At 42.8% G+C, this 17,428-nt stretch overlaps 1 protein-coding gene across 2 annotated transcripts in view; it reads left to right on the top strand.

The window, feature by feature from the left end:
* tcf7l1b (transcription factor 7 like 1b) overlaps positions 1-17,428 on the top strand; it is a 33,010-nt gene that overhangs the window by 4,632 nt on the left and 10,950 nt on the right. For both annotated transcript variants that reach the window (XM_034238296.1, XM_034238297.1), the window contains exon 4: positions 14,740-14,820. In XM_034238296.1, the coding sequence (XP_034094187.1) occupies positions 14,740-14,820 (81 nt within the window). The remainder of the gene's footprint in view (positions 1-14,739; positions 14,821-17,428) is intronic.

Here is a 17,428-nt window from a genome sequence, read left to right as displayed (position 1 = left end):
GCAAAGGCTGTTTGTGTGGAGGTGTCTTTTCATCAGGTGGCTCACTTGGCATTTCGCTCACCATGTGTTTGTGTGTGTGAGTGAGTGTGAGAGTCTGCACACATGCAACCATGCGTGCTGCCCGTCTGTGTGTGTGTGTGTGTGTGTGTGTGTGTGTGTTTGAGTTTGAGTGTCGGGGGTGGAGGGGGGGTGCAGGTGAGGCTGTGTGGATACTTTGCAACAGAGGGAACAGTGTGCAGGGCTCACAGTCTGACAACCCTCAGAGTTGTATTCCTGAACGTTAGGGCGCAAATATTTTTTCAGCCAAGCACTGTGTCAACAGAGCTAAACATTTTTGACTAGGTCTATAGTTTTTAGAAGAGTTTTCCTTCAAAGGCAAACACATCTACATCAATTTAGTGGCACTGTTCAATTAAAAACAGATCCCGAGCAACCGCAGAAATGCCATCGCTGGCTGAGAGCCCTCGCCTGGAGTGATTCATTTCGATGATGAACTCAGTATTGGGGTTAAGGAAATTAAATTAGGGAAAAAACGGTTTTGAAATATTATATTAATCATGATTTAGTTTGAGAGGAAGGGCGTTGTTTGGATTGATATTTGCACTTTAAAAAAATAGAAGCATTTTAATTGATAACAGTTGCAATGGTTGCGTATTTCCACAACTGTGTGTCTCAGCAAATTACTTTTTATGTTACGTAAGGGTAATCAAGGTCAGGTTTAATTAGTGCGACACAAAGCAACGCTGTTTAAAGTGGGGATTAGAAAGGAGCCTCTTTATCTGCCGTTACGTGTAAAAATCACCCAAAGACTATTAAAGTCAGTGGATGTCACATCCTAATATAATGTTATTAGCTTCAGTAGCTTCGCATACACTTTCTCATGCAGTCTTACAGGAACATGCAGTTCATTTTCAGAGCGTGCTCACGTTGACTTCCTAGCATATATATATAGAAATGTTATTCATTGGGATAAACCCCTTGAGATGCACCATCACGTTTTCAAGGGGGTCCCGACAATAGCAACAACTTACAGACATACATAAACAAAAAGACAAAATGCAAAACATGACACACAAGACAAGACACATACAGTCTGTTAAGTACAATTCAAGCAATGCATACAATCATTACAATTTGAGACAGTCGAGCAAATCAGTTTCATCAATATCAGTTATAACAAGTACAGACCAGTTGAAAGTGAGATAACAATGCATGTTTAAATATACCCAATGATGCAACAGATCTAATAGCAGCAGGTAAAGTATTCCAGTCTGTTGGGGCTTTAAACATGAACGCTCTTCTGCCAATACATTTTTTTGCAGAGGGGACAGAGAAATAAATCTGAACAGAATGTCTAACTTGATGAATTGGTGAGTAGGGTACGAAATACTGCTTTAAATAAGGGGGATAGTTAAGATAAATGCATTTAAATATCAGCTGAAGCCAATGCGTGTGTCTTCTTACATTTAAAGAAGGCCATTTAAGTTGGTTATACATTGTGCCGTGATGTGTACGAAAGGGACAACCAAGAACAAATCTGCATAGTCTGTTGTAGGCTATGTTGAGTGGAAGTGTATGAAATGGTGTCAGTCCTGGTCTGTATCCTTCCCTCTTTGGTCTCTGTGGAAAGCCTGAGCTGGCGTCAATTCCTCCCTTTACCCCGTTCTCTGCTAGTTCACTACCTAAACCCACCCGCCCGCTTGACATTAGAAATTCTGTTTATAGCGCTCTCTGGCTTCTCGCGCGCGTGGCCCATCAGGAGCATCTCAGCACCCTTTGAGGAAAGGATAACCAACATCTCCCCTCTCCAGCCGCAGACTCCCCCATGTTCAGTGACATCAATGAATCCCTTTGATGTGCCAAGACGAATATGTGTGCAAATGTGTTTTTATCAATTAATGTGTTTTTCTCATCCGCTGTGTTTGGCCAGAGTTTCTGCGCTGTTTGGTACATTGCTTTTGCCTGGGAAAATTCAAACTTGTGTTTGAGTTGAGATACATTTGGCCAAAGGTGAAGATCACTAATGCACCTGAGCTCACTCCAAAAACTCTGCTTTTCCCTCTGGCATTGAAGGAGTTTAAGATATGTTGTACGAACAACAACAAAACTCTTCTTTCAATAAACTAAAACATGTCTACATCAGGGGTGTAAATCTTTCGGTAGGACAAGCCTTGAATGGAGATTCTCGGGGTCTCAATACGCTTCAAAACAGATCTTCAATTAAAAACGTATTTCTCGATTGAAAACATATTGCCTCTTCAGTATGGGATTCTAATGTCAGGATATTATCCAGTCCGCCCTTACTGTCACTGCAGGGTTTAACCGTTATGAGAGATGACAGATGAGTGGAAGCGATGGAAAGACGACGCTTGCTATCTCCAGTCCTCCACATCTGCTCATTATCAGAAAGGTATATATTTGTTGGCACGAATTGAAGCTCTGCGAGAGTGAGGTGTGGGCGGTGGAAACACGTATCATGTGTCATGTGAATACCAGCTTAGTCATGTCTGTTCTGTGGTCTTAACCTGGAGCAGGGGGGGGGCTGGATTTACCAGGAGGTTAGTCAGACTCACTCCCAAAGACTGACAGTCCTGAACCTGTTGGTCCTGAAACTATTTCTGATAATCAGTCATTTGTATCCATAAATGAGATCTTTGCAGCTTCTTCTTGCTTTATGGTTACTCTTTCTCTTTTTTGACATTGTTAGTTGATTAATTATGTAATAGTTTGAGCTGCAAATTCCAGATAATATTGCACAACGGCCATTCAAAAAACTAATTCTCAAAATAAAGAGGATTAAAGTAGTGATTTGGGGACATTTCTGTCAAAAATAATGCTACAATTGATTAATAAGCAAATAGTTTTAGACCAAAAATCAACTTGTCTCTTATGTGCATAATAAACCATTTAAGATGAAGTGATAACAGGCCATTTAGTTTTTATACGAAACTATCCTCTGTTGTTGGACTGTCCCAAATGTAGCCCTCTCATACCTATATATCCCCACGACTGTTTAGCTCACATAAAGAAATGTGTTCCCTCTTTAATTGTACCTTAAACGCTTCACTCCATTCTAATAAAACGTGATTGTACAGCAGGAAGAGAAAGAAAAAGCCCTAAACAGGATTTCATCAGTCTGGTATTCCAAGCAGCTGTTTTCAGTTTAGGCTCTGCAGGCATCAGGAGAGAGGGAGCGAGAGATTGTTGATGAGATGTGGTGGTGGTGGTGGTGGTGGGAGCGTAAACTGGGGCAGATACGGGTCCTGCATTTCTTCTTGCCTGTTATCCCGAGGTGGGCCGGCTTCCAGACCCAGAGGCACTCACTTATCTGAGGGATTCTGTCTCCCACAGAGTTTCTTCACCATGGGCCACAATGCTCTACCTTTCACTTACAGTCACAGGCCAATCAGCAAACAGCAGGAGAAGTATCACATCAGGCACATGTTGCATCAGTAATACTAAGATCTGTATCAGACTTTGCTTCAGTTCACATTGAGCATGTTCTCCCTGGTAAAGGCCATGTCTTGCGTAGTATCTGGGAGGTTGCAGTGGTCATACTAAATTAAGAAGTGGATGGATATCCGTCCAGACTGAGTTAGTTGACAGCAAGCTGAGCAGCTGTTCTCCTGGTTGAAGTTATAAATCAGTTTGGCTGCTTCCCACTGAGGTTGTCCTGTAATGGTGGAGCGAGTTAGGATAACCGCTGCGGCTCACATCCCCTGACGAACGCATGTCAACCCATTGCACCTGCGTACACATGCAACATACTTAACTATAACCAGTTTATGGTTATTATGGGAAACCCCAAAGTTAGTCAGATGATAACTTCCCTGACACGTTCCTCCTTTATTTATTTTATGGGGCAGTATCTATCTTATACTTGATACCCATGGAAAAATCAAAACGTACATTATGCTATAAATTCACAGCTGTAACTGGTGATGTAACCGATGAGGCCTAAGTGCCATCTGTAATTTGAATTTAGCTCCGGCTCTAAAAACACAAGCAGAGAATGTAATGGATCGTATGTTTAACTACATAAATCTTAAACAGAGCCACAGGGATTTTTTTCCATGTTTAATACATTTATATGCCCTGACACATGCTACTATGCAGTTACTTCAGCTTTCTTTGTCTTAAATGCAATGGGGAAATATTAACCTAGTTTTTAAATAGCTAAAATATGTTTATAGTACATAACTAATTTTGTCTTTGTCTAGTGTGTAAATGTTTACTCTCCACATGAAAGCATAATAGCATACATAAAGTATAGATTTTAACTACATTTTCTACTAAACAGCCATATTGGTGGCAACATTATGATGAATTTGTTTATACGTAAAATAACTATGGCATTGCTACTGTATGACCTATTTGATTTAGTCATGAGTCTGTTTTTTTATCCGTTTAAGTTAACTTAAGGTTACGGGTAATTGCCTGTAATTGTTTGTGAAATATCATAAGCACAATTTCCCCATTAGATCAGCCTGCTCCTCGTCCTTATTGATAAGAACGTGACCTTCGGGTGCCCCTTGCTTCCCCCAGTTACCCTCATAAACCAATTGTACTTGTTAAGAAGTCACAATGTTCTGCGGAGCAATAAATTAAATTAAAGCCGAAGTCAAAGGCACTTTCATTTCAAATGTGTAGCCTCCTTATCTGAAACCAGACTTGTGGATCCTGTTAGAATAAACAGCAGAAGCTTCTGATATGTTTTACTTTGGCCACAGAATAGCACTTTCTCCTGACCTTATCTGCTCAATTTCAATTTATGAGGTAATGAAATGTTGATTAGTTATGAGTAATGGCTGTTGTCGAGGACCTTGTGCTTCTCAGACACAAGACCCTGTGTAGAGTTGAGGGATTCCCCCTGCTTCAGATGATCAGCATGATTAGATGTCTTTGTTCTGAGATTTTATCACTTGACATACTCAAGTTTTTCCATTAAAATGCGTATGAGCAGGAGGTGAATCTAGATGGGATGATGGACGTAGAAGCGCTGGACGGCATCCGCTGACATAATCCCTCATCCATTAACATGGCTGTGCACCAAATCCCTACAAATGTGACGGACTTATTTGCTTCTAACGTAGAGTAGCTACATTAGGAAAAAAAGATCTAATCAGCCCTATATGACATGGAGTAGGCCAAGGAGCCCTTTTGTTTGATTTGTACATGGGTTGGAGGGGCTGGCTATTGGAAATCCCTGAAGCAGGCTTTAGGGGCAGGTCTGATTCTCGTGTGAAATGGGAAGGCTCTATAGCTCTCGGCTGACTTGACTGGGGCTGTATGGGTGTGTTGGCAGGGGGAGCGCCGGCCATGAATAGGGTCTTTGACTACCTCAGACTTGCCCTGAAAGGCAGGACAAAGACCCTAGGGCAACGGCTTAGAGCCTCACAGCTGAGCTACAGAATGCTTGGCCCAGTCTTCCTCCCTCCTCGCCTGATTTAAATACTACAGTGGCTTTCAGCATTCTGGCGACGGAGGTTCGCATTCACCTCTGCGCATTTTTACCATCAACTTTCCTCTCTTCTGTTTTTGTTTACAGTACACTAATGCCAGAGCTGTTTGCGTAATCCATTGTATGGAATCCATCGGAGCTGCTGGGAATATGCATCAGTGACTCTCTTAAACCCGCAGGAAGATTAGCCTCATGATGTTCGTATTAAGCAGAATTTATTTGGATACAGACTTAACTGCTGGCATATGTGTGTATCACCGCTAATCACAACTCCACTCGTTAATTATGGAACTTTTTCTGCTTATCTTCGTGCAAGATGGTGACGTTGGCGAGTAAACAAGACGAGACTCGGTGCACACTTCTAATTGCTTGATTCTTTTTGACGGATCTGCACAACTCGTCGTAATTTCTTTGCAGGGGTAGAATAAAAAGCCATAAATCTTTTCTGCGGAGTTAATGGGGTTATTTGAGTCCTGTCCAGACACTCTCTCCCCACAGAGTGTCTAGTTTCAGATGTCACTCAGAGCTTTGTTTGCCCCCCAGGGTGAAGGGTTAGAGGTCAAGGTTCAGGGCCAGTTGGCTGAGTGGCCACAAAAGCCCAGGTTTCCCCTCCACACATCCGATCCCTTCTTCCACACCAGCCTACAGCCACAATGAAGGGATCAGCTTGCAACATTTGTCTTTTCCTATTATAACCTAAAATTAATTTTAACTTATGTTGAAAGTCTAATTACAGGGTTATAGTTCAGTTTCACAATGAAGTCTTAAAACTGTCCTAAATGTACGGCTTGACTTTCATTGTTTCTCGTGGAAACTTGTGTAATTATTCACTTTTGGAATACTTGTGTACCATTTAGTGTACAGCTACTGTGTAAGCACATTATAACCATCATTAAATTGGTATTTTTTGCACAACTTGAGAATGTATTTTTCTGGGATGCCAGCTTCTATTCACGCTTTCTCTGTCAAAAATGCACCTCAGCAAAATCTCACATGGAAAAAAAAGTTTCTTTGTTCCAAACACCTTAGAAAGTTTGCAAGCCCACGTCTCCGCCTGCATCAGCCCCCACCCACAAACTCAACTTTTCTCCCGGCCCCACCACCCAAACATGTCCTCCAGCCAGGTTTATTATGCCGTTTCACGCAGACCAAAATTGCAGCTGCATGGAGAACAATCTGGAGCACATTAGCTCAGGCGCTGTGATTTATAAATTGTTTCTCAGGCCATAAATCCCTGCTGTAATTGTGCACAAGCACCCCTCTTTCTCCAGTCACTCCCCCTTCGTTCTCTTTCTCTTTTTCCCTCTCTGAGCAGCTTACAGTTCTTGGGTTAACGCTAATTGTTTGCAGAAGTGTGCAGTTTGGATTGAGTGGAGGTTTGTTGCATTGTGGCATAGATGGGGGGGTCGCAGAAACAGCTCTTCGTGAAAGATAAACTTTACTACTTTTTTTTAACACCGTTCGCAAACCTCTTCTGTCACGTGGTGTGAGCTCAACGTCCAAATCTGGATGTGAGCATTTTGTCTTCAGCTCCATGTTGCTGTGGTTCATGCGCTGCATTCCTGAATACTGTGTAATTGTAAGGGGCCTCTCCTAAAGTCTGTCCCAGGGAATTTGATATTTACAGCAGCCCCTGATCGTAATCACCTTGCCGTTTTCATTAGATTCTATAGAAACTGAAAGATAGCAGCAGCTGTATATATTGTTTTTAAATAGCATGTCCAGCCTTGAGTTCACAGTAGTCTGGTTAATGTTATGAAGACATTTTTCTGCAACTTATAAAACAGGAACAGCTCATGTTTAAATGTTAGCTCCTATAAAACATCTGTCTTCAAGGATGTAAAAAAGTTATTTATTCCATAGACAATGCCAAAATAAATTACATATCTTGGGTTTCCCTTGTTTCTACTCCATTGTTTTGCTTTCTAGAGACCTGATGAACCCTGAAGAGGTGGGGGACCTTATGACCCAACCTCTTCCCGCCTTGTGACTCCTCTAAAGGCTTTTCTTAAACCTATACATACAGAAGATATATAATTGGCTAAGTTTCAGACATGTAAGAACATCTCTAAAATTGAATGTGAATTAAATGGACAGCCAAACAAATGGCTGGATCATGATTTATCACTTAATATCACGACGCTCAGTGTGCCAGTAGATTGCAGACGAATGACTTTTACAAATGTTTTAAGGTATAAAAATGTGTTGGCGACGTGCCAGACCTCCGTGCTGTCTGCTGACAATACGCATAACTAATCCTGGGGAATGTCATGGTAGTATGTTCTGCGATTTGTGGCACACTGGAAGCTCAAAACTACTTTTGCTAATATTTTCTCATTCAATTAGATGCTGTGTTACAGACCATGGCTCACATTTGATATGAGATTATTATTCCCCAAATAGAACATTTAAATTGTATTTAGTCTCTTAGAAATAGCAGAGTAGAGACATTTGTAGCTTATAACCCAGTTGAATCAATTTAAACGTGTTCATTTTTCAAAATGCACAGGAATTTAATTTTAACTCCCAACAGTAAGTCTCTGTTTCCCTGCGACAGGGCCGAGTGTCGAAACATACCTGAGGCATGTGAGTGTGTGTTTGAGTAAGACAGAGCGGGGGTTGGTGGTGGGGGGTGGGGGGGGGGGCTTGGTGTCGGGGTGGGTGGAGAGGAGACGGAGAGTGGAGTGAGTGGAGTTAGCAGTGGGGTGATAGGGATGTCAGATAGTAAAAAGTGAGATGAGGCAGGGCCCAGGAGTCTGGAGAATCGCGCCCGGCACTCGGAGAGCAAACACAGGAGGCATCTGCAGGCAGCTGTGTGTGGGGGGGAGGGGAGGCTGCTGCAGGGGAAGGGGTGTTGGGTGGTGGTGAAGAGAGAGAGAGGGAGAGGAGGAGGTGGGGGGTGGACTAGCAGAGCGAACACAATCAGCCCTCTGTTTTCATAAGACTTGTGGTATGTGAGAGCAGAAACAAATGTGTTTAATTTAGGCCCTTTTTTCCCTCCCTCTTGCCTTCTCCACTACACCCACTTATGCCCACCTCAGTCTTACAAAACTGACTTTTCCCCTTCAAGATGCCTCTCTCCGCTGCTCTTAAGAGTAAAAAAAGAAACACTCACCCTCTGTACCCTTGTCATTAAAAGAAAAAAAAACTTCTAGACACACTTTTAGCAGACTTACACATATTTACTATTTCGACGGTGTCAATATTTATTACATTACATTGCATTTAGCTGACGCTTTTATCCAAAGCGACTTACAATAAGTACATTCGACCAGGAAGACACAAACTTGAAGAAAACAGAATCATATAAGTACATCAGGTTTCATAGAGCCAAACATTTCAAGTGCTACTCAACTGGCTATAGATAAGCCAGTCCTTTATTAGTATAAAAGTGCTTCGTTAATAGTTCTAACGCTCGAAGTGGAGTCGAAAGAGATGAGTTTTCAGTTTGCGCCGGAAGATGTGCAAGCTATCTGCCGTCCTGATGTCAATGGGGAGCTCATTCCACCATCTTGGAGCCAGGACAGCAATTTATCCGCAGTTTCTGGAAAAAGAAGAGAAAAAGATTATTTCTATGTCTTAGCAGAGAGTTAGGAGTGATTATAGCGCTGTGGTATTTACCCTGTTCAGTGTGAGGGGTACATGCTGGATTATTGCCTCCTAAATGCCTTGGCAGGAAACACTGTATTATATTGGTAACCCATGCTGTCTCCAGTCAATTTGTGTTCGGTCATAAACGAAAAATTCAGGTCTCACTTGTGTGTCATTGGCGTAGACTTCGATGCACACACACACACACCTCCACCCGAACACACACACACATTTGATTTCTAAGTCGAGCTTTACTGTAAACATCCAGCAAACCACTAGTAACCACCTCGTGTTCTGGAGTTAATTATATGGACGTTTACTGCTGTGAAATTCAATGAAACGAGGCTACTCCCCAAACAATAAAAGAAGTTGTGTTCCTGTGCGACTGGACAAACAATGCCACAGGAGACGGAAAAGGACGGCATCTATGAAATTTGAGGTGTAGTCCATCCTGACACCAGATCACACTGACATTATAAGCGGAGCAGTGTGTGACAATTGGAAGCAGATCTCCCAGGTATACGGGAAACCACATAACTGACTGCACATAATTGACTTGAATATCCCCGCACCCTCCTCTGTCTTTATGAGACGGCCTTGCTCTTACCAGATGCATAATTATTTTCTGGTGTGTCTAATTATACAGTGGGTTTTATGTGACCTGCAGTAGTGCTCTTTAACAGAATTACTCACTTATTCCTAAATGTAACCTGAGTCAGACTGAACTGCATCCGTACCTGAGTGTCAATGGGACAGAATAAGAACAACAGCGGCTTTATTTGACGGACTCATACTGTATGAGCTCTAAAGCTGTGGATATAGAGAAAGCAATAACTCAGGATCATGTCATGCAAAGGGAAGAACAAAATAAACCCTGATAGAAATAATTGCTTGAGTTGCAAAAATGCAAAGTCCTGCTGAAGTCGCAGCTCACTCACAGGGACAGAATGTTAAAGACACTCTTTAAGGGGGTTTATCTTGGCCTTGTATTTTGTTAATGCCGGTTTATTACTGAAACAGCAGTAAATTCACTCCCAGGACTTTTCAAATAAACCAAGTTTGCTGGCCAGCTTGGCCTTGTACGCATAGGGAAGTCACGTGACACCATTGGCTTTATACATGCTGAATTTTGGGAATTATTTTCCGGATTTAAACAACTTTATTTAAAGCTTGTTTTTTTGATTACATTTCCCACATCAACATTTATTACTTACGGTCCTCTAAACTTATTACATGCTGAAATTCAATTTGTGTTACATATAGACGTAAACGGAGCGGCAGGCAGAGTGTAACCATCTTGAAATCTTGGAAAAACCTTGTGGCCGTGTTTTCAGGACCTCCCCTGAGCGGCCTCCCCTCTCCTCTCTCCCTCTTTGCACTAATAGTTCTTTTGTGTACAAGAGCATGTTAAGAGGCCAATGAGCCTGGCCTTAATAGGCCACGTTGCCATAGAAACCACGGCACTCTGGACATCTGACCTTTGACCCAGTTTTTTTTGCTGGCTGTGAATAAGAGTGCAGGACGACCAACCGGGTCACAATGGAGGCCCGGCAAACTGAGGGAGTGCCCCTGTCATAGTCACTTAACTTCATTCCTCTAAGGGCTAATGGACACTTCAAATGTGGTAGCCATTAGCCGTGCTATCTCCACTGCAGGCTTCTCACGGTTAATATAATGTAAAGAGACTGGCTGTATATGTAACTCAAGTGGTGAGCAGAAACATGGACAAAATGTGGTTCTTAGGTTTTGTTTTTGTACAGCCTCTAATTGCAGCATGAGGCAAGATGTTTTTTTTTTAAGAAAAATACACATTTCTTCACATATTCCACTATCTCCAAAATATATTTCTTGTTTCGGTCTCTTGCTAAGTTCTTTTGAGATAGCTTTAATTAATAACTTCCTCCCTGACTAATCTGCTTACTTCATAGCGGACCAGATAATAGGACATGGTCCCCATTCAGAAAAATTTGCAGTGGCCCAGTAGTGCATTGTGGGTCTGACCAGCTAAACTGCTTGTCGTTTCCCCATCAATTACACAGTAATTAGCACAAAGGCTGCCGAGGTTTGCTTAAGAATTGTCACTGTAATTGCCTCTAATGTTGGTAAACAAAGAGCCTTAATGCAAACTCTGAGACAAGGCGGGGCTACTTATCACATTGTCTTTGTTGCAAAAGCTTTAATTGTGTTTCATGCATAGATCAAGTTGAGGTGTCAATGGCCCCGCATGAGCAGGTGATCTCAGCAGAGCAAACCAGGGAGGGCCTGAGTGTAGGGGGCCTGACAGGGCCATTGTCTGAAGTTGCTGTTCATATGGGCAGGGGACGGTAATTAACACCTCAGCCAAACAGCAAGCTGTGCGGCCCATTTGTTTTCTGTTGGGGGGTAAAAGAAAACAATGGGGAGGGGTTCTCCACACAGTAGGTGATTGACATTATCTGCTGGAGCGATCCACGGTGGCATTCCTGCTGCTCTGCTATTCAACACAAGGCTGAGCCATTTCACAAGCGTCTGAGCTGCCACTTTATACATATTTACTCTTTTGTTTGTTGTTTGACTTGCTCTAATTGTTTGCTCTTGCATTGTTGAGTTAATGTAATTCAGCATTAGACATAATAACATATAATCTGTTTTAGATAGTAAATTATTACACATATAATCAGCTGTTTTTGCACTTAATAAATGTTTTATGTGTAATTTTTCACATTTTGTCCTCATTTATATTATTTTGTACTTTACTTTTTGACCGTCACGGCGACTTCTCAATGCGGCCCTGAAGTCGCCAGACAGTAGCTAGAAAAGTTGGGGATTTTTTTTCAGGGTTTTTGGCAAAGTGTGTGACTTAGTTTGACAGCAAATGTCCAGACATCTGTCTCTTCTCCGTGCTCTGATGTTGGCCTGCAGTATGGCACCACACACTTCAGAGATGACAAAGACTCTTGGCTGTGTTTTCCTTCGCTCTGTGAGAGCGATGTAACAATTAGAACCCAGCTCTGGCAGGCCATATGCCCCTGAGCATATGTTGCGTTCTCTCTGTTCAGAAAACCAAAGGGCTCCACTGTAGCTTTTTGGAAAATTTCAGTGGCATCACTGCCACCTTTGTCGCATCTGGGTCCTGTAAAAGTAGCACATTCTACTGAAGTCTATTCTGAGTGTTGGAGGCAACAGGGAAGGCTGGAAGACAATTAGAGAGTTATGAAAATGGATCATCTAAACTTCTCTTTAGATACACATTTCCTTCAGTAGTCTGTCCGAGTCGATTTACCAGGCTTCCAGGTCCCATGCTGAAACAGGCATTGCTATGGGCCCCGACCATATGTCTGTATTTGTTTCTAGTAAAATAAGGGCATGTATAAAGAGTCACTAAATATCCTGCAGTAACATTGATATTAACTTTTTCAAACTTTTTCAAACATTAAATACCACTTAAGACATGCCATAACTATTTTAAACATTAATTTGTAGTGCTGTCTCTCATTCAGCTGTCCTAACTTTTTTCTTACACTTCCCTTTTTTTTCTCTTCTCACTAAAACACTGAGAAAGTTTTTGCTGAGCAGCACGACCCACAATTCCTCGCCTTTTGTTTCCTGAAACAACTCAAACACCCTCCCTCCCTCCTCCCTCTCTCCTCTTCCTCTCTGCCTCTCATGTGTTAGTGAGTGCTGCTGTAGTCTGGACTGGAGCTAATGTGACAGTGTGCGACTGGCATTACCTGACTGGATGTTTCAGGGACTGTGTGAACAGTTGCTCCATAGGGGCACGCTGGCAATTAAAAGAAAAGTAGGCGCTCGGAAAAAACGTGCCTGGGGGCATGTTCCTCAGTCCTGGCAGAAGCTGTCAAATAAGGGATGGATTGGGTGGGAGAGCCGGGGTGGGCACGGCTGGGCAAGACCAAACGCTCACAATAGCGCTCGTTTCATTTGTGGAAGGACTCATGATTGACATAGATTAGACAGAGAAAACTGCATTGTTTTGGATTTTCTCTCCAGAGAGCAGCATTCATTAGGCGCCATGCACACAGCAGAGTAAAGTTTCAATAGGGAGCTAGCAGCCTCTAAAAGCAACTGCCTCCTGACAGTTGTATGGGCTTGGGCCCATTAGTTGGAACCTACGATTCAGCCCTGAGCAGTATAGTGAAAATGAAGAGAGCTGATGTCAACTCCAAGAATTTCCCCCCTTTTGGAAGGGAAAAAGGGTCCCCTTCCCCCTGCCTCGGTGCTCTGTTGGACCCCAGCTGTCAGGAAACAATACCCTCTGCCTGCTCCGACAAACTCATTCCTGAAAATGTTTTTTTTTTCCCTCCTCTCCCTTTCCCCCTCCTGCTATAATGTCTTTTCCATTTTTAACCCACAGCCATCCAAGCTTCCTTCCTCCTTACAAACCCTGAGTGATGAATGAAGTTTTAAAATCAGAACCTGAATGCATGACTCCTCCAGTTTGCTTGTTTGTCATCATTCATCCTGCAGCACGGGGACAAAGCTTTGCATATATTCTTGAACTGCTGTTGTCAGTCATTATTTGAAAGTGTCAGACACTATTTCTTGTCTTATCCATTTGTCACATGTTTGCTATGGGTGGACGTCAAACTGTTTGTGCATAGGAATTCATGAGCGCAACGCTTTGTAAATAAAAACAACAGTATACATTGTAAATGAATAACAGCTGCATGGGGCTATTGTGAAACCACCGCTTAATGATAGAGTTTATAAACCATTATATGCTACTAGCCATCCCGATTAATGAACTATGATTCATTCGTCTCACACAACATGGGCCTGGACGAGCAAAACATAACCTGTCCTATAAAACCATTATAATTAATTTGAAATTGTACCGGAGAGAAAAATCCACATGCATGACAAGCCTCTGCGTCCGGTATTTAAACTGATCCATAAACCAGATGTTTGAGCCGTGCTTTTGGAGCTCTGGCTTCATGCTATCTCCATAGCTGGAGGACAAAAAAAATGTACAGCTTGTTGCATGAAGCCGTAAATCACACAAACCTCTCTGAGTACACACAGCATTCTGTGGCAGAGCGGCGAAGGGACGGGCAGCGGTTAAATAGTGCAGGAAATCTTTAAGACATGTGAGACTAAACGAGGGAGAGCAAAGACACACGGACCCTTTATGATAACTTTGATACATGTGTGAAAGATAATGAGGGTGGGACTATGTCTGGGGTCAAAAGGCCAAACCAATGGAGTTAGCTCCGAGTCCGCAGCTCAACCTCTTTGCTGCTCTGTAAACGGGGCTTCCTTCCAGCTGTCTGTTCCCACCCGCTCAGCGACGGGCGCCCACAGCTGGCCTCTTGTTTTTCCTTGACAAACGGCAATTTCACAGTCCTCCACCAGTCCGTTGTGTTCACATCGCTCTCCCTGCTCTCCCCCGTGCCAGAACTCCCTGTCTGACTCCAGCCACCATGTGGGTCTGCTACAGGTGTCTGAGGGATATCTCACATCATTCATCCCACTTTTGCACGCTTCAATCCCTACAGTCTAGTAACAGTAAATATTAGAGTTGTTGTTTTTGTGCAAAACAGAGCCTTAGATTTTGCTCACTTGGTCTCTTTATCAAGTGTATTTTAATGCATTTGGTTTAATCTTCTGTATTTAATATTTTGGTGACTGTTTTAACCTGCAGTGTGTCAAGTTTCTGTTGCCTAATTCTTCTTTATTTCTCTCGCCCACAGTACCTGCAGATGAAATGGCCTATTTTGGACGTCCCTGGCTCAGGACTAAAAGATTCCCGTTCTCCAACACCAGGGCATCTTGTAAGTAGTTACAATTCCATTAAAAACTAAACTAAACTTTGATTATGACTTCATCGAGTCAAAAAATGATTGTTTTGAAATTGTGAAAACATGTATTTGACAAATGAGCAACATGGCTGGTTAAAAGAGGAATTTCAAATCACAAATTCACACACCGAACGACAGTGTGAACACCAGTTTCCCAACAAGACCTCTGCCTTGTTTTGTGGCACTAACAAATTGTTTCCTCCGGGCTTCAGGACATTAATCTAATCATAACAACTTGTGTGTGGAACTAGTTTACTGCCAGCCATATAAATGCTTTAATCAATCTATAACCATAATGTGGTTATTCCCAATAATTAAGTTATGTAAATCTACTGGTTCCCATCCATCCATGTACAGTGCCTCCCCCCCCCCCCCCCCCCCCCCAAAAAAAAAAGCCCCTACAGTACCCGCAGGCAAACTGCTGATCAGCCTGTCTGTCTTTACCACAATAACTCCGTCTCCGCAATAAATCTCTCAAGTTCGAACCTCCTTGCCATTCTTGATCTTTCCCACTCAGGTGTGAACTAGTCATCATGGTGTCTCACCCGGGTTAGACAATGCGGGGCCTCAGCAGACCTGTTTGGTTTGTGGCTTCGCTGAGGGATGTGTGTTTGGGATTGAAAACATTAGATAACATGGACATCTATCTGGCATCTCACCTGCTTGATTGTATCGGGGCGTTTTTCAGGTTCGGGAAGTCATGTTAATCCGAGCATGGAGCAAGAACACGCTGTCACACAGCTTCAGCAAATACAGCCGTTGTGACTCAGCCTCCTGACCTGACATATCCCGGCTAGACGCGCTTGCTGAGTTTGTGGTTGATTCGCTGGATCCCATAATCGCAGCGATGCACATGACAAAGTCCTCATTGAGCGCAGTCAATGGGAAATTGTTGTGAAAGGGACAAAGTTTGCTCATGGGAATCCAGGACTAACTTGAGTCTCAATAGAAACCAATTAAATATATTTTATTAGAATAAATACTGACCTCTCTGTGACCCTTTGGCTTCTTCTGTGGGAAAATAAACTGTGTGTTTTGTTGCAGCACACTCATTCTAGTTAGTTAAGACAATGTGTATCATAATGAAATCTTTGAATCTAAAAAGTAGGAACACAAGAGAAAAAGTCATAACAATAAGTAGGATAAAAGCAGTTGAAAAAAAAGGAAATGAAAGCAGATCGACAGAGGTCGAGTTCCCTGCTTGGATGTTTCTGTTCTGTCCTTCGGTGGTTCCTGCTACTTTTCATGTGGCTCAGTGTTTGTGCTTTTCTTTCCTCTTTCTTATTCTGTTTGGCCTTCATCTCTTCGAACGTCATTAAACCAGAAGAGCCTATACAGAGAGAAACATTGTAGAAGAAATGTGAGGGATCCAACTGTGTTCTGGCAGAAATCTTACTCACATTTTCAGAATAATAAGTAGCCTTAACTTTAGTGTGCTTAAATATGTACTTCCCTTAAGCTTGGTATGTTTGTTCATCTACCCTTTGTAATCAAATGTTATTTAAATGCTTTTATAGCTGCACAAAAAACGTCTACATTGCATGCTTATCGGTTGCTTTGTATTTTAGTTTTACTTTAATGCTGTTTATTTTGAGTATTGAGTGCAATTGAACACAGTTCTCATAACTAGGCCGTTCGAGGGCAATCATCTTATATAAAACACTTACATTGGCAGAAAAATAATAATCAATAGCCTTATTGTATTAGAAATCATAAGACATTTTGAAAGGGGTATAAAAGGTGGGGAAGTTCACTGAAAGTGTAACGACTTTCAGTGTGTGAACTAAAAGAGGAAGTCGCTTGATCTGCTGACCTGAGACTCCAGGGTCACTTGATTAGTGGGAATCTGTAACACCGGGCGCGCTGTACTCCGGGCGCAGAGCACAGAGAGAGAACCGCCCCGCTGTGGCCGTGCCCCCCACTCTGGGCCAGGAGCCCATTGCCCCTCTGCTGCGCTGCTGCTGACAGGGAGCCAGGCTGATTATGTGCTCATTACTCCAGCGGGGGAGAGAGGGAGGCAGAGTGGGAGGGGAGAAGCAGGCTGGCTCCCCAGGCCTGCAGGCTCCCCAGGCCCCAACACTGCACTAATGAGAGTAGGGGGAGCGGATGGGCACTCGCGGGGGGCCAGGGATTACTGCCCAGGGCCAAGAGGAGCCAGAGAGAGGAGACACCAGCAGGGACTCCTGAAGCAGACCTGTGCTCCTGCAGTCATTCTGCAAGCATGTGTTAAATCTCACATCGTTGTTTTGCTTTTTTGACGGACTGGCACAGTTTGGAGTATCTGTCCAAATCTGCTTGTACATCTTATATGCGTGTCAAATATGCATAATGTTGGTGTACTGATAAGGCTACAGTGTGTTAGTGGAGAGGCATGTTCAGTCAAGAGCCTCTGCAGATTAATAAATAATCCACCGGCAAGCCTACGCATGAACACAATATTGATATTTAGACTTTTGAATCACATCACTCCTACATGTCTTCACAGTGATCAATGTCATTGTTTTCGGTGAATGGGGATCGCTTTCTTCTAATTCTGGTAAGTTGGAACGAGATAAGAAGATGATTAATAGAAATCGGTTGG

Source organism: Gymnodraco acuticeps, unplaced genomic scaffold, assembly GCF_902827175.1.
Source record: "Gymnodraco acuticeps unplaced genomic scaffold, fGymAcu1.1, whole genome shotgun sequence".
Taxonomy (NCBI): domain Eukaryota; kingdom Metazoa; phylum Chordata; class Actinopteri; order Perciformes; family Bathydraconidae; genus Gymnodraco; species Gymnodraco acuticeps.
This window is presented reverse-complemented; position numbering and strand designations above follow the sequence as displayed.